Source organism: Protomyctophum parallelum (assembly GCF_964188405.1).
Source record: "Protomyctophum parallelum genome assembly, chromosome: 8".
Taxonomy (NCBI): domain Eukaryota; kingdom Metazoa; phylum Chordata; class Actinopteri; order Myctophiformes; family Myctophidae; genus Protomyctophum; species Protomyctophum parallelum.
In genome coordinates this window covers 19,030,692-19,056,564 of record NC_139703.1, presented here as the reverse complement: position 1 = coordinate 19,056,564, position 25,873 = coordinate 19,030,692, and the positions used below count along the sequence as shown (strand labels likewise).

At 43.1% G+C, this 25,873-nt stretch overlaps 1 protein-coding gene across 1 annotated transcript in view; it reads right to left on the bottom strand.

Moving 5' to 3' along the window:
• LOC310863414 (copine-8-like) overlaps positions 1 to 25,873 on the bottom strand; it is a gene marked incomplete at both ends in the record, with an annotated part of 239,759 nt that overhangs the window by 43,446 nt on the left and 170,440 nt on the right. The window contains 2 exon segments of the mRNA XM_083771725.1: positions 10,851 to 10,955; positions 13,910 to 14,013. Of these exon segments, the coding sequence (XP_083627851.1) occupies positions 10,851 to 10,955; positions 13,910 to 14,013 (209 nt within the window).

Here is a 25,873-nt window from a genome sequence, read left to right as displayed (position 1 = left end):
GCGGTTTCAACCAATAGCGTGCACGCGCGCGTGCGTGCGTGCGTGCGTGTGTGTGTGTGTGTGTGTGTGTGTGTGTGTGTGTGTGTGTGTGTGTGTGTGTGTGTGTGTGTGTGTGCGTGCATGCGTGTGTGTGTGTGTGTGTGTGTGTGTGTGTGTGTGTGCACACGTCGCTGTCCATGGTGCTGGATATATAGTCTACTACACTGTGAGTGCGTGCATGCCTGCGTGCTTGCGTGCGTGCATGCGTGCGTGCGTGCGTGCGTGCGTGCGTGCATGCGTGTGTGCGTGCGTGCGTGCGTGCGTACCCTAAGAGAGTTGAGTGAGAATAAAATGAAAGAAGACAGACTTGAGTGCAGGAACACATGGAACAGAACATAATACATCATCCTCAAAGCAGGTGGACGTCCACATGCGTCCTCAAGTGTCCTTGAGCAAGACTCTGAACCCCTAATTGCTCCCGATGTGTTGGTGGGCTGGTGCCTTGCAGGGTTTCCTCCGGTATCGGTGTGTGAATGTGTGTGTGAATGGTTGAATGTAATGCACAATCTATGTAAAGGTGTATGAATGTGTGTGTGAATGGGTGAATGTAATGCACAATATAATATGTAATGTGCCTTGGATAAAGGCGCTATATAAATGCACCATTTGCCCTTTTACTTAAAATTGGAAATACTCTAGTATTACGTCCGTGGATGATGGGCGTGGGGGGGCGTGTTCTCGCATTCCCTATAGAGCGTCGCAGTCCCGCCCCCTACCAGGGCCCAGGAAACGTTTCCCCATTCATTTTCCTCATAGACATTTAAAACAGTATTTATTTAAAGACCTTTTAAGCGTCGTACAAAGCCAACTCTTGCCGTGACAAATCATGACAACAAACACAATCTTTCGGGCCGAACAAAGAATTAGAAAGAACAAAAAAACGGCAGTTGTTTTTCTTCTTTGTAATTATTTGTTTGGTCCAAAATATTGTGTTTTGTTGTCATGAGTTATCACGACTCGAGTTGGCTTTGTCCGCGGCGTAACTGTCTTTAAATAAATACGTTTTGAAATGTCTATGGGAAAACTGCATTAGGAATTATTTCCAGGGCCTGGCGTCGTCATGAAAGGGGGCGGGACTGGGCCTGGCATCGTCATGAAAGGGGGCGGGACTGGGCCTGGCGTCGTCATGAAAGGGGGCGGGACTGGGCCTGGGCGTCGTCATGAAAGGGGGCGGGACTGGGCCTGGGCGTCGTCATGAAAGGGGGCGGGACTGGGCCTGGGCGTCGTCATGAAAGGGGGCGGGACTGGGCCTGGGCGTCGTCATGAAAGGGGGCGGGACTGGGCCTGGGCGTCGTCATGAAAGGGGGCGGGACTGGGATTATTCACAAGCTTTAGTTTAGAGTCTTTAGAAGCGTTCATATTTTCGACGCGCGGTCACAAGATATTGAGCCACTGAACCACTGGTGCTTTCTAGAGCAAGGATGGCTATAGTTTAGCTCGCTAGCATTGACGCTATTTATTTAGCATAAGATGGCCGCCCACAACATCCGGTTCTGTGCTGTGTGCGCAAACCTCTGAATCGCCCCCAACAGACCGTGGCAGTCAGAAGTTGGATTTTCCTCCAGCAGGTGGCAGTGAACCTGTTAAAAGGCAGCCAACACTGACACACCGACGTGGAGGCCTTCACTAATTATATTCTTTTCAACAATAAAATCACAATATTAGACCCTCTTGTCTGCTGTGGTTGGGTAAATGTAACGGGTTACGCTATGCTCATTCCACTACTTTTAAGGGTTGACACTATGCCAGTCTAACCAGCGATCCCACACAGGGGTAAGGGGTCGACACTATGCCAGTCTAACCAGCGATCCCACACAGGGGTAAGGGGTCGACACTATGCCAGTCTAACCAGCAATCCCACACAGGGGTAAGGGGTCGACACTATGCCAGTCTAACCAGTGATCCCACACAGGGGTAAGGGGTCGACACTATGCCAGTCTAACCAGTGATCCCACACAGGGGTAAGGGGTCGACACTATGCCAGTCTAACCAGCGATCCCACACAGGGGTAAGGGGTCGACACTATGCCAGTCTAACCAGCGATCCCACACAGGGGTAAGGGGTCGACACTATGCCAGTCTAACCAGTGATTCCACACAGTGCACATTTGAGTGAGGAGTCTGCTATAAACACAACACCAGATATATAGCTAGATAGCTATAAACACAACACCAGATATATAGCTAGATAGCTATATCACAACACTGGTATCGGTATTCGGTATATCGGTATATCAGGATCGGAAAAACGAGAAACAATGGGGACAGCCCTATACTTCTAACTCTGCTGTTTCCCCAAACGGTGATCACACGACATACAATTAAGCGCACGACACTCAGAACAACATGCGCTCCAAAGCCAATGATCCACACATAATTCCTCAGGCTATTTTTAAGGAACCTTTAACCCTTTTACTGCTGCCATTTATTGAGAAATTAGGACCTAATTCATGCCAGCATTTTTTTAATTTGAGCTCTTATTTTGAAAAGCCACATTTTGCCTCAACCGGAAGTGAGCTTATCCCTGCCAGCTTTACGTTGCCAAGACAACCTTTGTTTACATGATCGAATCATGCCGGTACATTTTAGCACTCCACAACGTCGGCTCGTGCCGTCAAAGAAACGCTGTTTTGACCAAAAATGCCATCTGGGACAAGGAATAGGAGATACAGGCGATTGAAAGAAACGGATAGAATGGATTCTTATGGCGACGGTGAATTAATATGAACGATCCAGTGCAGTGTTAACAACACTGCTAGCTAACCGGCTAACGTGAGTAGCATTATGGCTTGATCAATCATATGCACTATAAAAGTGCAATTGCCGAAGGGCTTCGGCAATGGCAGCAAGCGTTAATATCAAATTAATGCTTCAATTGCCGAAGGGCTTCGGCAATGGCAGGAAGACGGTTAATGAACATGACTCATCCTTTTGTAATTGAGGCTCACGTTTGCGGCGTGAGACGCACACAGACAGAGTGTGTCGGAGACGCACACAGACAGTGTTGTTTTTGGCAGCAGATTTTGATTTTAGTTTTAGTCATAGTCTCTTGAATAGTTTTCACTTAGTTTTAGTCACATTTTAGTCACCTGGAATGTTCTAGTGTTTAGTCTAGTTTTAGTCGACTAAATGTCATACGATTTTAGTCGACTAAATCTACAGTTGATTTAGTCGACTAAAATGTGTTTTGACAGGCCTTGATGTCGTTGTAATGACATATTTTACACTTTGGTTGCATGCTGAAAATAGCAGATATACAATCTAACACAGCGCGACGCGTTGTGAGATTGTAGATCTGCTATTTTGTCCACTAGTCCCTTACTAACATTTTAGTCTAGTTTTTATTTGTTGACGGAATTGTCAGTATATTTAGTCTCAGATTTAGTCATCATAGATTCGTTTTTATTTAGTTTTAGTCAGTGAAAAAAGGTAGTCGACGAACATTTTTCGTCTTAGTTTTAGTCGAGGAAAACAACATAGTGTGTCGGAGACGCACACACAGACACAGCGTTTGACACAATGCCACTTCCCACAGCCCCTCATTATAGACAGACGTGGCTTGTGATCTTTGGCGAGGCGGGACTGAGAGAGAGAGAGAGAGAGAGAGAGAGAGAGAGAGAGAGAGAGAGAGAGAGAGAGAGAGAGTCAACCTGCCTCTTCTGGTTGCATTTTAATAATGACAACAGGGAAGAAGAAGAAGCGATTCCTTTGATGCCTGCCTGCGCTCGCGGAAACAATTCCACGTTCAGCTTTATTACGTTAGGAAAATAAATAACCACCTGCTGCCAGAGAGAGAGAGAGAGAGAGAGAGAGAGAGAGAGAGAGAGAGAGAGAGATACTGTCCTTACTGTCAGGCAGAAACCTGGCAAAGAATATTATAGTCTACGAGATCCTTGAAAGTATAACAAGAAAGTAAATCCTGCTGTGTGTGCACGCACACACGCACATGCACGCGTGCACACACACACACACACACACACACACACACACACACACACACACAAGTATATGTGCACGCACGCACGCACGCATGCACGCACGCAATCACTCTCTCTCTCACCTTCACTTTCCTCCAATCAACACCCTCCTCCACTTTTCCATCATTGTTTCTGTTTCCTTCACAGCTGCTCCACCGATTTTAATTTATTTTTTTATATAATACGTTTCCAGGATGTGTGTGTCAGCTGAATGAATGGAACAGTGGATCATGCTTAGTGGCAACTACATATACATATATATATATAGACTCTTGAACAGTTTCTACTTGTCTAATTACCCTCACGCCGCACACCGCACAGACTGAACTGAATTGGTCTCTTGTTCTAGTAGAGACTACTTTATATTTAAACGTAGGCTACATCACTATTATTTATTTTTATATATACATATTGTACCATGTAGATTACATACATATTGTACCATGTATTACATACATATTGTACCATGTAGATTATATATATATTGTACCATGTAGATTACATACATATTGTACCATGTAGATTACATACATATTGTACCATGTAGATTACATACATATTGTACCATGTAGATTACATACATATTGTACCATGTAGATTACATACATATTGTACCATGTAGATTACATACATATTGTACCATGTAGATTACATATATATTGTACCATGTAGATTACATACATATTGTACCATGTAGATTACATACATATTGTACCATGTAGATTACATACATATTGTACCATGTAGATTACATACATATTGTACCATGTAGATTACATACATATTGTACCATGTAGATTACATACATATTGTACCATGTAGATTATATATATATTGTACCATGTAGATTACATACATATTGTACCATGTAGATTACATACATATTGTACCATGTAGATTACATACATATTGTACCATGTAGATTACATACATATTGTACCATGTAGATTACATACATATTGTACCATGTAGATTACATACATATTGTACCATGTAGATTACATACATATTGTACCATGTAGATTACATACATATTGTACCATGTAGATTACATACATATTGTACCATGTAGATTACATACATATTGTACCATGTATTACATACATATTGTACCATGTAGATTATATATATATTGTACCATGTAGATTACATACATATTGTACCACGTAGATTACATACATATTGTACCATGTAGATTACATACATATTGTACCATGTAGATTATATTATAAGGGGGTCCCTGCTTCATCTCTCTTTCAGCTAAGGGGGTCCCTGCTTCATCTCTCTCTCAGCTAAGGGGGTCCCTGCTTCATATCTCTCTCAGCTAAGGGGGTCCCTGCTTCATCTCTCTCAGCTAAGGGGGTCCCTGCTTCATATCTCTCTCAGCTAAGGGGGGTCCCTGCTTCATCTCTCTCAGCTAAGGGGGTCCCTGCTTCATCTCTCTCTCAGCTAAGGGGGGTCCCTGCTTCATCTCTCTCTCAGCTAAGGGGGTCCCTGCTTCATCTCTCTCAGCTAAGGGGGTCCCTGCTTCATCTCTCTCAGCTAAGGGGGTCCCTGCTTCATCTCTCTCTCAGCTAAGGGGGGTCCCTGCTTCATCTCTCTCTCAGCTAAGGGGGGTCCCTGCTTCATCTCTCTCAGCTAAGGGGGTCCCTGCTTCATCTCTATCTCAGCTAAGGGGGTCCCTGCTTCATCTCTCTCAGCTAAGGGGGTCCCTGCTTCATCTTTCTCAGCTAAGGGGGTCCCTGCTTCATCTCTATCTCAGCTAAGGGGGTCCCTGCTTCATCTTTCTCAGCTAAGGGGGTCCCTGCTATTAAGACTTAATAGCTCTGCTCATCATGGGCCGACGCCACCTGGTGGTTGAATAGCTACTCCACACTCCACAATAAACCTGTGGGTGTGGCTGAGAATCTGGGGGTGTGTCTGTGGGTGTGTCTAACATAGATACCTGTAGGTACCCATGGATGTCATTTTGAGATCGAGGAAGAAACGGATAGGATTGTACCGTATATTGTACCATGTAGATTACATACATATTGTACCATGTAGATTACATACATATTGTACCATGTAGATTACATACATATTGTACCATGTAGATTACATACATATTGTACCATGTAGATTACATACATATTATACCATGTAGATTACATACATATTGTACCATGTAGATTACATACATATTGTACCATGTAGATTACATACATATTGTACCATGTAGATTATACATATTGTACCATGTAGATTACATACATATTGTACCATGTAGATTACATACATATTGTACCATGTAGATTACATACATATTGTACCATGTATTACATACATATTGTACCATGTAGATTATATATATATTGTACCATGTAGATTACATACATATTGTACCATGTAGATTACATACATATTGTACCATGTAGATTACATACATATTGTACCATGTAGATTACATACATATTGTACCATGTAGATTACATACATATTGTACCATGTAGATTACATACATATTGTACCATGTAGATTACATACATATTGTACCATGTAGATTACATACATATTGTACCATGTAGATTACATACATATTGTACCATGTATTACATACATATTGTACCATGTAGATTATATATATATTGTACCATGTAGATTACATACATATTGTACCATGTAGATTACATACATATTGTACCATGTAGATTACATACATATTGTACCATGTAGATTATATATATATTGTACCATGTAGATTACATACATATTGTACCATGTAGATTACATACATATTGTACCATGTAGATTACATACATATTGTACCATGTAGATTACATACATATTGTACCATGTAGATTACATATTGTACCATGTAGATTACATACATATTGTACCATGTAGATTACATACATATTGTACCATGTATATTACATACATATTGTACCATGTAGATTACATACATATTGTACCATGTAGATTACATACATATTATACCATGTAGATTACATACATATTGTACCATGTAGATTACATACATATTGTACCATGTAGATTACATACATATTGTACCATGTAGATTACATACATATTGTACCATGTAGATTATACATATTGTACCATGTAGATTACATACATATTGTACCATGTAGATTACATACATATTGTACCATGTAGATTACATACATATTGTACCATGTAGATTACATACATATTGTACCATGTAGATTACATATATATTGTACCATGTAGATTACATATATATTGTACCATGTAGATTACATACATATTGTACCATGTAGATTACATACATATTGTACCATGTAGATTACATACATATTGTACCATGTAGATTACATATATATTGTACCATGAAGATTACATACATATTGTACCATGTAGATTACATACATATTGTACCATGTAGATTACATACATATTGTACCATGTAGATTACATATATATTGTACCATGAAGATTACATACATATTGTACCATGTAGATTACATACATATTGTACCATGTAGATTACATACATATTGTACCATGTAGATTATACATATTGTACCATGTAGATTACATACATATTGTACCATGTAGATTACATACATATTGTACCATGTAGATTACATACATATTGTACCATGTAGATGACATACATATTGTACCATGTAGATTACATACATATTGTACCATGTAGATTACATACATATTGTACCATGTAGATTACATACATATTGTACCATGTAGATTACATACATATTGTACCATGTAGATTACATATATATTGTACCATGTAGATTACATATATATTGTACCATGTAGATTACATATATATTGTACCATGTAGATTAGTCATGTAGGCCTACTATGCACTTCATGTTTTCTTTAAACTGCAAGAATTATACCCACATGTTACTTGGAATGTGATTTGACAATAAAGTTTGATTCTGATTCTGATTCCATATATATATATATATAATATAGACTAGAGGCTGATATAATGCTTTTGTTGAAAAGGTATATCCTGTGAGTAATCACCGTTAATGTAATGGTTCAACATTTACAGGCTGTGACCCCAAATAGTCACACCATGGTGCACGGTGCACACACAGTGCACACCATGGTGCACACCACGGTGCACGGTGCACACCCAGTGCACACCACGGTGCACACCCAGTGCACACCACGGTGCACACACAGTGCACACACAGTGCACACCACGGTGCACACACAGTGCACACACAGTGCACACCACGGTGCACACACAGTGCACACCACGGTGCACACACAGTGCACACACAGTGCACACCACGGTGCACACACAGTGCACACACAGTGCACACCACGGTGCACACACAGTGCACACCACGGTGCACACACAGTGCACACACAGTGCACACCACGGTGCACACACAGTGCACACACAGTGCACACCACGGTGCACACACAGTGCACACACAGTGCACACCACGGTGCACACACAGTGCACACCACGGTGCACACACAGTGCACACCACGGTGCACACACAGTGCACACCACGGTGCACACCCAGTGCACACCACGGTGCACACACAGTGCACACCACGGTGCACACACAGTGCACACCACGGTGCACACACAGTGCACACCACGGTGCACACACAGTGCACACCACGGTGCACACACAGTGCACACCACGGTGCACACACAGTGCACACCACGGTGCACACCCAGTGCACACCACGGTGCACACCCAGTGCACACCACGGTGCACACACAGTGCACACCACGGTGCACACACAGTGCACACCACGGTGCACACACAGTGCACACCACGGTGCACACACAGTGCACACCACGGTGCACACACAGTGCACACCACGGTGCACACACAGTGCACACCACGGTGCACACACAGTGCACACCACGGTGCACACACAGTGCACACCACGGTGCACACACAGTGCACACACAGTGCACACCACGGTGCACACCACGGTGCACACACAGTGCACACCACGGTGCACACACAGTGCACACCACGGTGCACACACAGTGCACACCACGGTGCACACACAGTGCACACCACGGTGCACACACAGTGCACACACAGTGCACACCACGGTGCACACCACGGTGCACGGTGCACACACAGTGCACACCACGGTGAGATGCAAGGCTTTAGGAAGCATTCCGTGTTCTTCCTACAGATGGGCGTCTATTTTTAGATGCATGTAGGCAGAGTAATAACCCATTTAGACCATGAGAACTGATTCTATAAACGTCTTCTAAATAATGACAGTTTTCTGAAAAACCCTATGTTTCTATGTCAGTGGTTTCATGTCAATGACCCCTATACTTATCAGTATTTGGCCGCGGACCCCCCCGGACCCCCCCCCCCCCCCCCAGAAGCAAAGATTTGAGTTAAATACGTTCGCTCTGAAAATACGCTCGCTCTGAAAGAGCCATATTTTCACGATAAAAATAAATAAATAGCAGATCTACAAGCTCATAGTGCCGCGCTACGAGCTTGTAGATCTGCTGTTCTTCGATATAGCTAAAGTATAAAATAATCCTTAAAACACCAAAAGGGGTTCCCGCCGTCCGTTCTGAATGGAATAGAGGAGACACGAGGGAACATCTGTCTCTCTCTCTCTCTCTCTCTGCATAGAATAGAACATCTGTCTCTCTCTCTGGTAATAGCAAACTGCAGGTTTCGGGTTTAAAAAGGCTTGTAAATCCTAAAAGAAATCTGAAAAACCTATATGTCTCTGTCAGTGGTGCTCAAACATGTCAAGGACCCCCAGAATTATCTCTATTGGGCCATGGACCCCCATCTAAAAATATGTAGTTCCAGGGACCCCCCCCCCCCCCCAGAAGCAAATATTGTAGTTAAAAATGTTCGCTCTGAAATATATATATTCAATGATTTGCGCCACATTTGAACGATCTTTCAAAAAATAGCAGACCTAAAAGCTCTTAGCGTGCCACTCGGTGGTATTGGTATTGGTATTCCAGCGCTGGGCCCAAACACATGTACTGGTCCGTTGACTGTCATTGTGCACGTTAACGACGACACGTGAGCGCTGTTACATACGTGAACGCACGTGAACGCGTGCAATGATATAGTCAACGACCAGCGCGTTCATGTTATTCAGGGCGAATCCATCCCAGAATGCACTCTGTTCCTACCCGGAAGGAGGAGTGAAATCGCCTCATGCGCTTTTGAGCAACTTAATGCAAGTGGATGGAAGGATAACTACAACTTAATGCAAGTGGATGGAAGGAGAACTACAACTTAACCCATTCTGACCTAAGATCAGATTCATACGAGGTTTCCACTGGAAACACACTGGTCTGATTAATGCAAGTGGATGGGAGGAGAACTCGGATGCCATCTCTATTCATATATATACTCTAAGGTTGAGCCCCATTCCAGCAGCTAGCCTATGTCTATGCTGGGAGGAACATTCGCCCCAAAAAAGCGAGTTTTTGGAACTTTGGGAACGTCTTGTCCTGACACAACGAGATCCTGTAACGATGTGTAGATCTTGAATTAATGAGGAAGAGGAATGGAACGATGAAAGTACATTTAAGGAAGCCCCCTTCATTGTGTCCCTGGCTTAGAGAGATTGTGAGACGAACGCAGGAGTTGTTGCTGGATTTCATTTTTGAACTGAGAATGATGATTAAAATTTTGCTGCTAAAACAAAAAGCAAAAATCAAAAGATGGACAGATGGTGTTTAGAAATAACACCACACACACTCGCACGTGCACGTGCATGTGCACACACACACACACACACACACACACACACACACACACACACACACACACACACACACACACACACACACACACACACGTACCTGTCAAAGTCTCCGTTGCAGAGCCCTCGTACGGGGATGGTAAACGACTGCCACACAGGATTCAACGTGTTCTTCACCACTTCCGTTTTATGGCAGATCGTAAACCTGTGACGGTGACACACAAGCCATGGATTAATTATAGATTAGTTTATTATTTATTTATATGAATTATTGATTTGTTTTCGACGGGTTGTGTCGGGAGTGGGTGTTAAAGACGTTATCGGGACCATTGCAAGAAGAGAGAATTGAAGGGAGCTCGGCACAGGATGATTAAGACAGACTCGGTGAGGATAGGGCATAGGGCATAGGGCATATAGGGGGGATGTGAGGATAGGAGTAGGATAGGATAGGAGATACAATTTAGGCATTTAACAGACGCTCTTAATCCAGAGCGACTTACATTAAGCAAGAACAAAAAAGCATGGGAATACATCACATAAAAGCATTTATCAAGAAACATGCGTAAGCTAAGAACGTAACAGTGGAATATCTATATAATGAAACTATACATATAAACCATACATATATACTACTATGCTATACATATGTACTATGGCGTGCTATGACTACATACAATGCAATTATAGTGCCGTCTACATAACATGCTATAAGTCTGTATCAAATGCTATCTAAGTCTACAGAAATGCTATCTAAGGGGGTGGGGTAAGTGCTATGGGCCATGATGGAGTCTGAAAAGGTGGGTTTTCAGACTACGGCGGAAGATTGGGAGTGATGCTGCAGTTCTGACTGCAATGGGAAGTGCATTCCACAGTTTTGGAGCCAGAAGGGAGAAGAGTCTGGGACGTGTGGAGCGTTGTCCCGGCGTTTTTTGTTGGCTGCATAATGAAGCACATAATGAATAATGAAAAGAGAGCGACAGCAGGGATTGTTATTCCACGCAGCAGCGTGAAGTCTCACAACAACAAACATCAAACAGCACCAGCTGCGCCCGGTTTGCTTTCACGGGCAATTTCCCTTTACACCTGCGGAGAGCGACCGCACCGCGCCTGACTTAATACACACCTCACTGTGAGGATTATTTTCGTGCGGCGTTCATTTTGATGCTTTGTCACGAGCTCAGCCTTCCAAAAACATCCCCGCTTAACCCATTCTGACCTGAGATCAGATTAAAAAAATGTCTTAAATCCTGACAGTTTAGAAAAATAGCAGACCTACAAGCTCGTAGCGCGCCACTCGGTGGCGCGCTACGAGGGGGACTATTGAAAAATGTGCCTCAAATCTTTGAATATATATTATTACAGAGTGAACATTTTAACTCAAATCTTTGCTTCTGGGGAGGTCCCTGGAACAACATATTTTCAGATGGGGGGGGGGGGGGGAGGCATATTACATATATTTTTGGGGGTCCTTGACATGAAAATGTTTGAGAACGTTCTGACAACATGGGTTTAAATGGTTTACAGAGCTACGAGGCAAACATGTCCCCACCTATTTATCCAAAGTCGCAGGATCACTCACGCCCCACTGACCAGCCCCCATGCAGCACCGACCAGCCCCCATGCAGCACTGACCAGCCCCCATGCAGCACTGACCAGCCCCCATGCAGCACTGACCAGCCCCCATGCAGCACTGACCAGCCCCCATGCAGCACTGACCAGCCCCCATGCAGCACTGACCAGCCCTGACCAGCCCCCAGCACTGACCAGCCCCCAGCACTGACCACTGACCATACCCAGCACTGACCAGCCCCCAGCACTGACCACTGACCACTGACCAGCCCCCAGCACTGACCACTGACCATACCCAGCACTGACCAGCCCCCAGCAGCACTGACCACTAACCACTGACCAGCCCCCAGCACTGACCACTGACCATACCCAGCACTGACCAGCCCCCAGCACTGACCACTGACCATACCCAGCACTGACCAGCCCCCAGCAGCACTGACCACTGACCACTGACCACTGACCAGCCCCCAGCACTGACCACTGACCAGCACTGACCACTGACCAGCACTGACCAGCCCCCAGCACTGACCACTGACCACTGACCAGCCCCCAGCACTGACCACTGGCCACTGACCAGCCCCCAGCACTGACCACTGACCACTGACCAGCCCCCAGCACTGACCACTGACCATACCCAGCACTGAGCCTTTCAGCTGCCCCCCACATACTAATTGGGACCTGTATCCCACAACAGCCTATAGGGCGTCCGTGGGGACCCATTTCCCAACCACGTCTATATAAAACACTAGCTGAAGACAGAAAGGCAGTCTGAGATTTCATGCGAGCCGAATGGTGAAGCTGTTACTTTATATATTCCCTCATGGTTTGTTTTACATCTCGCGTCTTTGGTCTTTGTTGCTCGTGAGCCAAACGTACGAGGATTCTTTTCCCCTGTTGGTTTCGGTGCGTTTCATTCTCTCATACACTAATTGCCCCCACAGTGTTTCCTCTCCTGCGGTCATTAAGAGATTGTCCAGGGTGAACCAACCCCCCCCCCCCCCCCCAGAACCAGCAACTGCATTTATTTAAGTGAAAAATGTGGTTTACAATATGTCGGAGAAACGGGTAAAACAATAGCTACAACACAGATACAATATTAACAATGCAAAAAAAAGACAACCACAAGGTTGGTTCAACATTTCATGGCTCACGGCACTGAAGCTCTAAAAGGCGCTGCATGGACTTCAACACAATCCCAACTGGACAGTTTTAGGACAAAGACGTTTTAATGAAAAACAAGTGGATTAAGAACCGAGTCAACACGGATTTTCCTGGAGGCTTAAACATGCCTATAAAATCTGATCTTGAATACAACAAAACTTTAAACTCAGGATTAAACTGGAGAAAATGTAAAAGGGATTGGATCAGACTTCCTTCGGATACATGGCGAATGCATTCATTCCTTGCATTGCCAGAAAATAATGTCCCTGAAGAAACAGCTGTGGTGTCGCTGCTATAATGTCCCTACAGAAACAGCTGTGGTGTCGCTGCTATAATGTCCCTGAAGAAACAGCTGTGGGCCCGGTGGGTCCATTTGGTTCCATTTCACGCTCCCCAGCCCACAGTGATGAGGGAAAGGGAGCCACTTACGTGCCGTCCTCGTTGCTCCTGTAGAAAACCATGAATGGATCCGACTTGCCGAAGAAGTCCTTCTTGTCTAGCTTGTTGGCGCAGAACTGCACCGTGGCACTGTCCTGTGGAGACACATTATTATTATTATTAGTATTATTATTAATATTATTATTATTAGTAGTAGTAGTATTATTATTATTATTATTAGTATTATTATTATTATTATTATTAATAATAATATTATTATTATTAGTAGTAGTATTATTATTAGTAGTAGTAGTAGTATTATTGTCAAGATGCAGAGATAATTGAACCCAATATGAAGAGTCACAGGAAACAGTGTCGATTTCAAAGTATTTAATAAGGAAATTGGCAAAATCTTACACTGAAGTATAGAACTCAGGAATCAATGCATAAGTCTCACACTTGAGAACGCAGGAAACAGGAATAAATCTTATCCTCGAGAAGAACATCGGAAAACAGGAATAAATCTCACTCAGGAACCAAACAGAACAATGACATGGTATACAGTCAAACTGGAAACATGCACCGACAACAAACTATGAACTGACAACTGAATGTCTGCAATGAGTCCAGTCTTATAGGGGGAAGGTTGATTGCCGAATTCTTCACAGGTGGAACTGGTTGGAATAACGTGTTCCTTCCACGCGCTACGTCCAACCAGGGAAACTCCCCCCTGTCAGGTGTAAAGGAGCAACTTGGACACTCAGGCATGAAGGAAGCATGAGTTCAAGTCCATTGCTCTCCCCTTGTCCCCCATATATGGGGACTAGGTTGGTGGAGGGTGTGTAGAGCCCATCACATTAGATGATTGACACAGGGGTGAAAAATGGGTTACAAAATCGTGGGATGAAAAATATATATATATTTAAAAAAAAATTGTTCACAGGTGGAATGACGAGGGTGTTGGAGACAGGTGAGTGGAAGGGGAAGTGGGAGTGGCCAGGGCTGACATGGTCTGTGGAGAGACAGATCCTAACAATTATTATTATTATTATTATTGTATTACTGTCCTGTGGAGACACTGGGACGAGAGGAGCTACGCGTCAGTCTTCATTCTGTTGACGACTAAGACTGTGACGAAAAATGTCCGTCGACTACATTTTTTTCACTGCCGAGAACGAAATAAAAACGATGCTATGGTGATTGAAACTAATATATAGTTAGACTAGATATATTGACAATTTCGTCGACGAATACAACCTTAAGACTAAAATGTTCGGGAGGGACTAGACTAGACTAAAATGTTAGGGAGGGACTAGACTAGACTAAAATGTTAGGGAGGGACTAGACTAGACTAAAATGTTAGGGAGGGACTAGACTAGACTAAAATGTTAGGGAGGGACTAGACTAGACTAAAATGTTAGGGAGGGACTAGACTAGACTAAAATGTTAGGGAGGGACTACAGTGGAGACGAGATCCAGTAGAACTAAAAGAGTCCCTTCGTTTGATTGTGCTCGGGTGTTGCTTTCTGAAAATAGCAGATATCTCTCCCACTGTCCACAAGACGAAGACACTGTCCTTCAAATGTCTACTGTACATTGTCCAACACCAAGACAATGCAATGCCATCTGGCTATTCTGAGTGGCCAAACAGCATTGACCATGCACGCCTCCAGGTCTTAAGTTAAATGATAAGACCTGGTCACGCATAATACTGCCCATGGTGTCACTGTCTTTTCAAATGTGTATACTGTACATTGAAGACATGGTGACACTGTCTTTTCAAATGTGTACTGTACATTGCAATTACTGTCAACACCTCGAACCACTTCTGGCACCATTCTCTACTAGTATTACAACCAGGTGAACGAGGTAAACGATGAACAACGAGGTAAACCAGGTACACAACCATTCACCAGAGCCAGTATTGCAGAAGTGGTTCTCCCTGCTTTGAAAAGTAAAGTGGGCAAAGGCTCATTCATTTATATAGGAGCCACACAGTGGAACAGCCTGGAAACCAGTGTTAAACTGACCTCCAATCTGACGACGTTTAAACAGAAGACTAAACTATGGCTACTGGAAAAGGTTGCCCTATAAAAGGGTCCTCTTAGAGGGACGGATAGGGACGTACTTGTTGTGTTGTGTATGTAATGTTTATGTACCGTTGTGTGTTTGTGATGTATTTTAATGGGTAGGGACGTACTTGTTGTGTTGTGTATGTAATGTTTATGCACCGTTGTGTGTTTGTGATGTATTTTAATGGGTAGGGACGTACTTGTTGTGTTGTGTATGTAATGTTTATGTACCGTTGTGTATTTGTGATGTATTGTAATGGGTAGGGATGTACTTGTTGTGTTGTGTATGTAATGTTTATGTACTGTTATGTGTTTGTGATGTATTGTAATGGGTATAGGGACGTACTTGTTGTGTTGTGTATGTAATGTTTATGTACCGTTATGTGTTTGTGATGTATTGTAATGGGTAGGGATGTACTTGTTGTGTTGTGTATGTAATGTTTATGTACCGTTGTGTATTTGTGATGTATTTTAATGGGTAGGGATGTACTTGTTGTGTTGTGTATGTAATGTTTATGTACCGTTGTGTATTTGTGATGTATTGTAATGGGTAGGGATGTACTTGTTGTGTTGTGTATGTAATGTTTATGTACTGTTATGTGTTTGTGATGTATTGTAATGGGTATAGGGACGTACTTGTTGTGTTGTCTATGTAATGTTTATGTACCGTTATGTGTTTGTGATGTATTGTAATGGGTAGGGATGTACTTGTTGTGTTGTGTATGTAATGTCTATGTACCGTTGTGTATTTGTGATGTATTGTAATGGGTAGGGATGTACTTGTTGTGTTGTGTATGTAATGTTTATGTACCGTTGTGTATTTGTGATGTATTGTAATGGGTAGGGATGTACTTGTTGTGTTGTGTATGTAATGTTTATGTACTGTTATGTGTTTGTGATGTATTGTAATGGGTATAGGGACGTACTTGTTGTGTTGTGTATGTAATGTTTATGTACCGTTGTGTATTTGTGATGTATTGTAATGGGTAGGGATGTACTTGTTGTGTTGTGTATGTAATGTTTATGTACTGTTGTGTGTTTAAAATGTTAAAGTATTGTTTCCGTTCAGTGTGAGAGGACCTCAGTGGAAACACGTCTTTGGACTTTACTGTGAAATCCTTGAATCGCCGATTATAATGTTGTATTATGATTATGCTTTTCAAATCAAATCAAATCAAATCAAATCAAATCAAATCAAATCAAATCAAATCAAATCAAATCAAATCAAATCAAATCAAATCAACCAATTGAGGCACTCCACCACACAGCTGTGTGTGTCGGCTCCATGTCTCCAAAAGATGCAAAAGCCCCTTCTGATCTGATCGGAAAACAATTCACAGTTCAATCAATCCATGTCATCTTGACCAGCAGCAGCTGCAGGCTCCCTCGAAACATAGATCTGGTAAGTCGGAATGGCGCGGTGGCACCCATTTTGGGCGGGAACCCATTTTGGTGTTAGCATTATGTCATGCTTTAGCTATTGAAAAATAGCAGATCTACAAGCTCATAGCGCCACCGAGTGGCGCTATGAGCTTGTAGGTCTGCTATTTTTTCTTTAATCGAAGAACCACTGACATAGAAACATAGCTTTAACTGTCAGGATGTAGAAGACATTTTTTAGAATCGGATCTCAGGTCAGAATGGGTTAAACAAAGGCCTAAAGAATAATTGCAGTTATTATTAAGTTGTCAATGTGAGCAACTTTGAGAGGCAAAATATGTTGCTGTTGTCCCTCTACTTTAGGACAATAAGCAGACGTTCCTGCATCGAGCAACAGAATGCATAACATTACACCATCATGAGGCAATAATATCATCTGATGAAATGCCACTTCTCATTTCTTTCAGATGCTCTGTGTGCGTGTGCATGCTTGTGCATGTGCGTGTGTGTGTGTGTGTGTATGTGTGCGCGCGAGTGTGTGTGTGTGTGTGTGTGTGTGTGCGTGCCTCTGTTTACTGCTTTTGTCAGTTGAATAGCTCAGTAAGTATGTGCATGTGTAGCAATATGGAGGAGCTCATTATGAAAACCAGCCAGACACTTTGAGAGTAACGCGCACGCACACACACACACACACACACACACACACACACACACACACACACACACACACACACACACACACACACACACACACACACACACACACACACACACACACACACACACACACACACACACACACACACACACACACACACACACACACCCCGTAATAATGGCTCTGTAAAGCAGCTGCATTCATCAGGCTGTATCAGGAGATAACTCTATCACATTAATGTCTCCGTCGGAAAGACCTAGAAGTATAGGCTAAAATTAAATAGCTGATCTACAAGCTCAGAACGCCTTGCATCGCGACGCGTTGTGAGCCTGTAGATCGGCTATTTTCACTAGTGCGACACTCTATTAGTGCACAATAAAACGTCACACCCCTGTGAAGTGAGGGGCGCTCTTACAATGTTCTACGTCATCATGGCGTAAAATAGACACGAAGCCGATTTGCTCAGACATTGTAAATTATCCATGCATTGTTAATGGGAATTGAATGTGTGTGTGTGTAGGACAGATTAGCTCGTCCACATTTTATGTCTAACAAAAGTTCACTCAATGTCTGAACGTCTGAAACACCGTCGTTGCTCCTCACGCGGGCACTGACCATACTATTACGGAGGTCTTAACGAAGCCCTTTTTTCCCAATCTAACAAAAGTATTAATGAATTAAAAAAGTAATACAAATTCCCCATTGACTTACATGGGACAATGTGACACCACCGTTGTGGTGAACGGAAACTAATCATAGGACTTTTGTTATATATATATATAGACCTCCCCCATGATTTTTCTTTGCATAATAATTGCGACCAAATTTGACTGAGGGTTTGCCATTTAATTTTCTTTGGTTGTTCAGTTTGACCCACCGGTTTTGGAGATATGGCTTATAGAGTAATGTCTTGCAGAGAAACAGTGAGTTGAGAAAACAGGCTTGAAAGGTTCACTTCTGTGGTCTCTGACATTACACCTATAGCTACATGTTTAAGCATTTATTTCATATTTACATGTCTTCTGTGGTCTCTAACATTACACCTGTAGCTACATGTTTAAGCATTCATTTCATATTTGCATGTCTTCTGTAGTCTCTAACATTACAACTAGCTACATGTTTAAGCATTTATTTCATATTTACATGTCTTCTGTGGTCTCTAACATTACACCTAGCTACATGTTTAAGCATTTATTTCATATTTACATGTCTTCTGTGGTCTCTAACATTACACCTAGCTACATGTTAAAGCATTCATTTCGTATTTACATGTCAATTTCAGCTCTGACACTTATTTCAGACATGCTCTAGTATGTGAGGAGTCTGCCAGGCTGTGCTATTGGGGTGCATACTTAGTTTAGACGAGTCTGCCCCGTGGGAGGTTAGGGTTAGGGTGAGGGTTTGAGATAGGTTGTAGTTGTAGGACTAATGACTGGTTTAACCAAAAACTCTCTAAACTGAGTACTGCAGCCGTGCTATTTACTCATTTGGGGATGAGATGACAGGCTCTCAGTCAAATCTGGTCACAATGAGTGGCCTTGTGTCCATGCATTGATAGTGTGTAGCTACGGTATGCATACTGTACACTGGGGGATTACACATCAAGCAGGACTTCATGGAAGGTTTTTGCATGCTCCTAAATGTATTTTAAATATTGTTTTGAGGTTACATCAAAACTATAGCTGGGAGATACAGCACTCTAGCTCTATCCAAGCTTCCGTATGCAAATGCTGCATAATGTGTTTTTTAAACAAAAACTTATAAAACTCATTAAATGTTCACATCACTGCACTTTGCTGTTCAAAGGTTTTCACATAACATCTCCAAATGAAAGCTTCCACACATTGTCTTCCAATAAATGCACATTATAATAAGGCTGCATGCTTATCCCATTCTGACCTGAGATCAGATTCATATGAGGTTTCCACTGGACACACACTGGTCTGATTAAACCATTCTGACCTGAGATCAGATTCTAAAAAATGTCAGTCGTTCTTCGATTTTTCAAAAAATAGCAGACCTAGAGATCTGCTATTTTTCAATAGCTAAAGCATAACATGATGCTAACACAAAAATGGGTTCCCGTTCAGAATGGATTATACTGGAAGTGCAGTTTGTAAAACTGTAATTTGTGCTTCCAGTATGTCGTGTCTAGAAGTATGTTGTTGTTCATCATTATGCATAAATGTGTCCTAAAGTGCTTTACTGTACATAATAGCATTATTGAGCAGATCGTGTATACCGGTGGTGAGATGCAATTGTTTCCGCAACAAAAACTCACAGCGACCATAAACAACCCATATACTGGACATGGAGTTTTTTGGGTTTTATTTTTTACTATTTTTTATCCCACAATTTTGTAACACATTTTTCACCCCTGTGTCAATTATCTATTGCGATCCTGGGCTCTACACACCCTCCGCCAACCTGGGGAGAGCAACGGACTTGAACTCATGCTACCTTCATGCATGAGGAGTCCAAGTTGCTCCTTTACACCCGACAGTTTCCCTGGTTGGACGTAGCGCGTGGAAGGAACACGTTATTCCAACCAGTTCCTTTCCCCTCCATTCAGCTTTTAGTCAGCCTGCATAATGGGATCGCTAAAGAAGGTAAGGCCGAGCCAAAATAATAATGAAAAAAATAGAAATCAGCGATCCGGTTTGATATCAATTATAAAGCTTATCTGGCGGAGAATTCCGCCAAAAGCAGAAGGTTATTACATTCCTTATGGCGGAGTATACTCCGCCAAAAGTAGGGAGTGTGTTAAGTAATGGTTAAAGTGGTGAAAATCCAAAGTTGTAATGGTTTAGCGTTTGTCCACAGGCGTTCTTTCTGAGAGTGTAAGAGTCAAATCAGCACTGCGCAAAAAGCATGGAATACAGATGTGTATATTACAGGAAACTCCCGTTAAACTTTACAACAGACTCCGGTAAACTTCCGAATTGTACCATCACACCTGTATATTACAGTATATGGTAAATGGTGCATTTATACAGCGATTTTATCCAAGGCGCTTTACATAGTTTTATTTTTCATTACATTCACCCATTCACACAATCATTCATACACCAATTGCGGCGGAAGCCATGCAAGGTACCGACCAGCACATCGGGAGCAATTTGGGGTTCAGTATCTTGCCCAAGGACACTTCGACATGTTAGACATGAGGAGGAGGAGCCGGGATTCGAACCGCCGACCTACGACGACCTGCTCTCTACCTCCTGAGACACAGTCGCTGCTAAACTTGAGGTTTTCTTTGAATATATTTTTTATCCCACTATTTTGTAACCCATTTTTCACCCCTGTGTCAATCATCTAATGTGATCCTGGGCTCTACACACCCTCCGCCAACCTAGTCCCCATATATGGGGGACAAGGGGAGAGCAACAGACTTGAACTCACGCTTCCTTCATGCCTGAGTGTCCAAGTTGCTCCTTTACACCTGACAGGGGGGAGTTTCCCTGGTTGGACGTAGCGCGTGGAAGGAACACGTTATTCCAACCAGTTCTTTTCAAACTTAAAATAACTTTAAACTTGAGGATTACGGGCAAATCTACTGCCAATACATTATGGGCAGGGGAACGTTCTGAAAGCTTCATAGCCAAAGATAAGTCAAAGTGACCTCTCAGAATCAAAGGACAGACACACAGGCACGAGTTTCATCTCCAACTCTCCGTCTGTCTCTCTGCGTGTGCGTGCGTGTATATGCGGGTGTGTGTGTGTGTGTGTGTGTGTGTGTGTGTGTGTGTGTGTGTGTGTGTGTGTGTGTGCGCATATGTGCGTGCGTGTATATGTGGAGCATATTTTACTCCCACTACACTAACTAAACTACTAGAGACAAAAGGCTGAATGAGTTTCTCTATACTAAATAGCAAACTGCAGACTGTAGGCCAAAGCATCAGACGATCGGATGAAGAAACACGCAGGCAGAGAGGTGAACTGAAGATCCATGGATTGTATTTATTGAAGAAGCACAGACCAAGACAGAGAGCCCACAGCAGACTGACCGTGCGTCCGCCTGCCACCCAAGACTCCCTTAACATTGTATTTACAGACATATGCAGTTTTCCATCAAACAGAGGTTTCTGGGTGTTGGTTGATTTGACATACATAGGAATAGCAGATGATAGCTTGTTGAGACAATAGTATGCTAACTTCCTCTCACACCTGACCAGCCAAGGTACTTGACTATGCGTGATTGCCTTTAAACTTGCAGACAGACGGACTAGATAATCAAGTTACTTCAGACCTAAGTACCATTTGGTCACAAACATGTATGATATAGTATGATTTTTTTTTTTTTTTTTTTTACAGATTATTAACCCATTTTGGCTGACGTCGAATAAAAATGTCTTCTAAATCATGAGAGTTTTCTGAAAAACCTCATGTTTCTATATCATTGGTGCTCAATATTTCACGTCAAGAACCCCAAGAATTATCTGTATTTGGCCGCCGACCCCCATCTGAAAATATGTAGTTCCAGGGACCCCCCAGAAGCAAAGATTTGAGTTAAAAACATTAGCTCTGAAAGAATATATATTCAAAGATTTGCGCCACATTTTCGCGATTTTTCAAAAATAGCAGACCTATACAAGCTCATAGTGTGCCACTCGGTGCCACGCTACGAGCTTGTAGATCTGCTATTTTTCAACAGCTAAAGTATAACATAATGCTTTAAACACCAAAAGGTTCCCGCCCCAAAATACAGTTAAAGTACAGGATGTAAGCTTTCATTATGACGTATCATCATTCTTGATCTAGTTGTTGAACGGTGACGACTCAGAGAAGACTTTTATAAATATATGAAGGAGATCTAGCTGAATATATATATATATATATATATATATTTATAGACATTTGTAATCTGTTCTCAGGTCTGGATGTCTTCAAGGTGTTTTATGGTGATGGAATGTGTTCGGCCTTTATTAAATAATGCATCCGCTCTGGCCTCGTTAACGAACACAGGGCCTCGTTAAGGCCTAATATGGGGAACGACTTTATCAATATTTAATAAGGAGGCTCTCGGGCCAGGTGGGTGGGGTCGTCGTCGACGACGACGACACTCACCAATACCTGAGGGAATAATGGCTGTGACAGTGTGCGCACGTACGTGCGTGAGTGTGTCTACGTACGTGCGTCCGTGTGTGTGCGTGCATGTGCGTGTGTGCGTGCGTGCGTCTACACAAGAAGAAGCAGTTGAATAGAAGCCTATGGGCTGTATTTTGCGTGTCTTAAGTACCAGGTCTTATTCCCTAACTTGAGTAAACTAAAGACCTGGAGGCGTGGTCAATGCCATTTGGCTATTCTGAGTGGCCAAAGAGCATTGACCACGCCTCCAGGTCTTTAGTTTACTCAAGTTAGGGAATAAGACCTGGTACTTAAGACACGCAAAATACAGCCCCATATCTCTAACCAATGAATGGAGCTGGTTTCAGTTCATTAACCCATTCTGACCTGAGATCAGATTCTAAAAATGTCTTCTACATCCTGACAGTTTTCTGAAAAAGCTACGTTTCTATGTCAGTCGTTCTTCGATTTTTCAAAAATAGCAGACCTACAAGCTCATAGCTACAAGCTACAAGCTACAAGCTACCTACAAGCTCATAGCGCGCCACCGAGTGGCGCGCTATGAGCTTGCAGATCTGCTATTTTTCAATAGCTAAAGCATAACATAATGCTAACACCAAAAGGGGTTCCCGCCCAGAATGGATTAATAGAAAACGCTCCAGTGCATTCATGCATTTAATTAAAACCTCAATGATTATCTGTTTTCATCGACTTTCATTTCCTTCCAGTTTGATCAAAGCACTCTGCTGCGCCTTGCGTCTTTTATACGAGGACAACGTGGCCAGCATAGCAGAGCTGCATGTATACAACAGTGTTGTTTTTGGCAACAAATCTCTATTTTAGTTTAGTCATAGTCTTTGGACTGAAACTTCATTTAGTTTTAGTCACATTTTAGTCACCTGGAATGTCTTAGTGTCAGTCTAGTTTTAGTCGACTAAATGTCATAAGATTTTAGTCGACTAAATCTACAGTTGATTTAGTCGACTAAAATGTATTTTGGCGGGTCTTGATGCCGTCGTAATGAGTGTTTTTACACTTGCTGAAAATAGCCGATCTACAAGCTCACACTTGTGAGTGTAAAAACACTCATTAAGACGGCATCAAGACCCGCAAAAATACATTTTAGTCGACTAAATCGCCTGTAGATTTAGTCGACTAAAATCTTATGACATTTAGTCGACTAAAACTAGACTAACACTAATACATTCCAGGTGACTAAAATGTGACTAAGACTAAAAAAAACTAAAATTTGCTGCCAAAAACAACACTGCTTTGCAGTATACTGTACTATACTGTAAGTGCCCGTAATATGCTGCAATGTATGCACGTAAGTGCATGCTGCGACCGCATGTCGCAGATTATTATGAAAACCTGCAAAACCGTCGATCCGTCAGTCACACACCACCATATATACGCCTTGTGACACGTCACGCCACCAATATATGGTTGACGCTCCATATACGGAGCTGCCGCGCTGCCACCCATAGATCTCCATATATGGAGCTGACCTGTTCTGACATTCCATGCGTCGATCTGACCTCATCAAACCCTGTACACTCAAGAGACGCTCCATATATGGCCATATGGACAGAATTCATTCCATATGTTGATCTGATCCCCTCTCACACCCCCCCCCCCCCCCCCCCCTTCCAAAACGCCAGTGCTCGCCCAGCAGTCTGCCGTCACCCAGGCGGACGCGTGCACGTGACCTCGACCTTAAAGGGTAAGGTCGCTCCTCGACCTTAAAGGGTAAGGTCGCTCCTCGTCCTTAAAGGGTAAGGTCGCTCCTCGACCTTAAAGGGTAAGGTCGCTCCTCGACCTTAAAGGGTAAGGTCGCTCCTCGACCTTAAAGGGTAAGGTCGCTCCTCGACCTTAAAGGGTAAGGTCGCTCCTCGACCTTAAAGGGTAAGGTCGCTCCTCGACCTTAAAGGGTAAGGTCGCTCCTCGACCTTAAAGGGTAAGGTCGCTCCTCGACCTTAAAGGGTAAGGTCGCTCCTCGACCTTAAAGGGTAAGGTCGCTCCTCGACCTTAAAGGGTAAGGTCGCTCCTCGTCCTTAAAGGGTAAGGTCGCTCCTCGACCTTAAAGGGTAAGGTCGCTCCTCGTCCTTAAAGGGTAAGGTCGCTCCTCGACCTTAAAGGGTAAGGTCGCTCCTCGACCTTAAAGGGTAAGGTCGCTCCTCGACCTTAAAGGGTAAGGTCGCTCCTCGACCTTAAAGGGTAAGGTCGCTCCTTGACCTTAAAGGGTAAGGTCGCTCCTCGACCTTAAAGGGTAAGGTCGCTCCTCGACCTTAAAGGGTAAGGTCGCTCCTCGACCTTAAAGGGTAAGGTCGCTCCTCGACCTTAAAGGGTAAGGTCGCTCCTCGACCTTAAAGGGTAAGGTCGCTCCTCGACCTTAAAGGGTAAGGTCGCTCCTCGACCTTAAAGGGTAAGGTCGCTCCTCGTCCTTAAAGGGTAAGGTCGCTCCTCGACCTTAAAGGGTAAGGTCGCTCCTCGACCTTAAAGGGTAAGGTCGCTCCTCGCCCTTAAAGGGTAAGGTCGCTCCTCACCCTTAAAGGGTAAGGTCGCTCCTCGACCTTAAAGGGTAAGGTCGCTCCTCGACCTTAAAGGGTAAGGTCGCGCCTCGCCCTTTAGGCTCGTCTTACTGGTTTGACTTGTTTCCGTGTTCAGAATTGGCTTAAAGGGAATGTGACATTAAAAAAAAGGTTTTGGAATTGTTCTTATTTTTTTTTAGGTTTTCTAATCTCAATTGCACCCAAAAAACATTAACTTTTAACATTCAGTAGATTTTCTGTGATCTGGGGTTTTCTGGCTCAAACAGGTGCTCTGATTTGCCGGCAG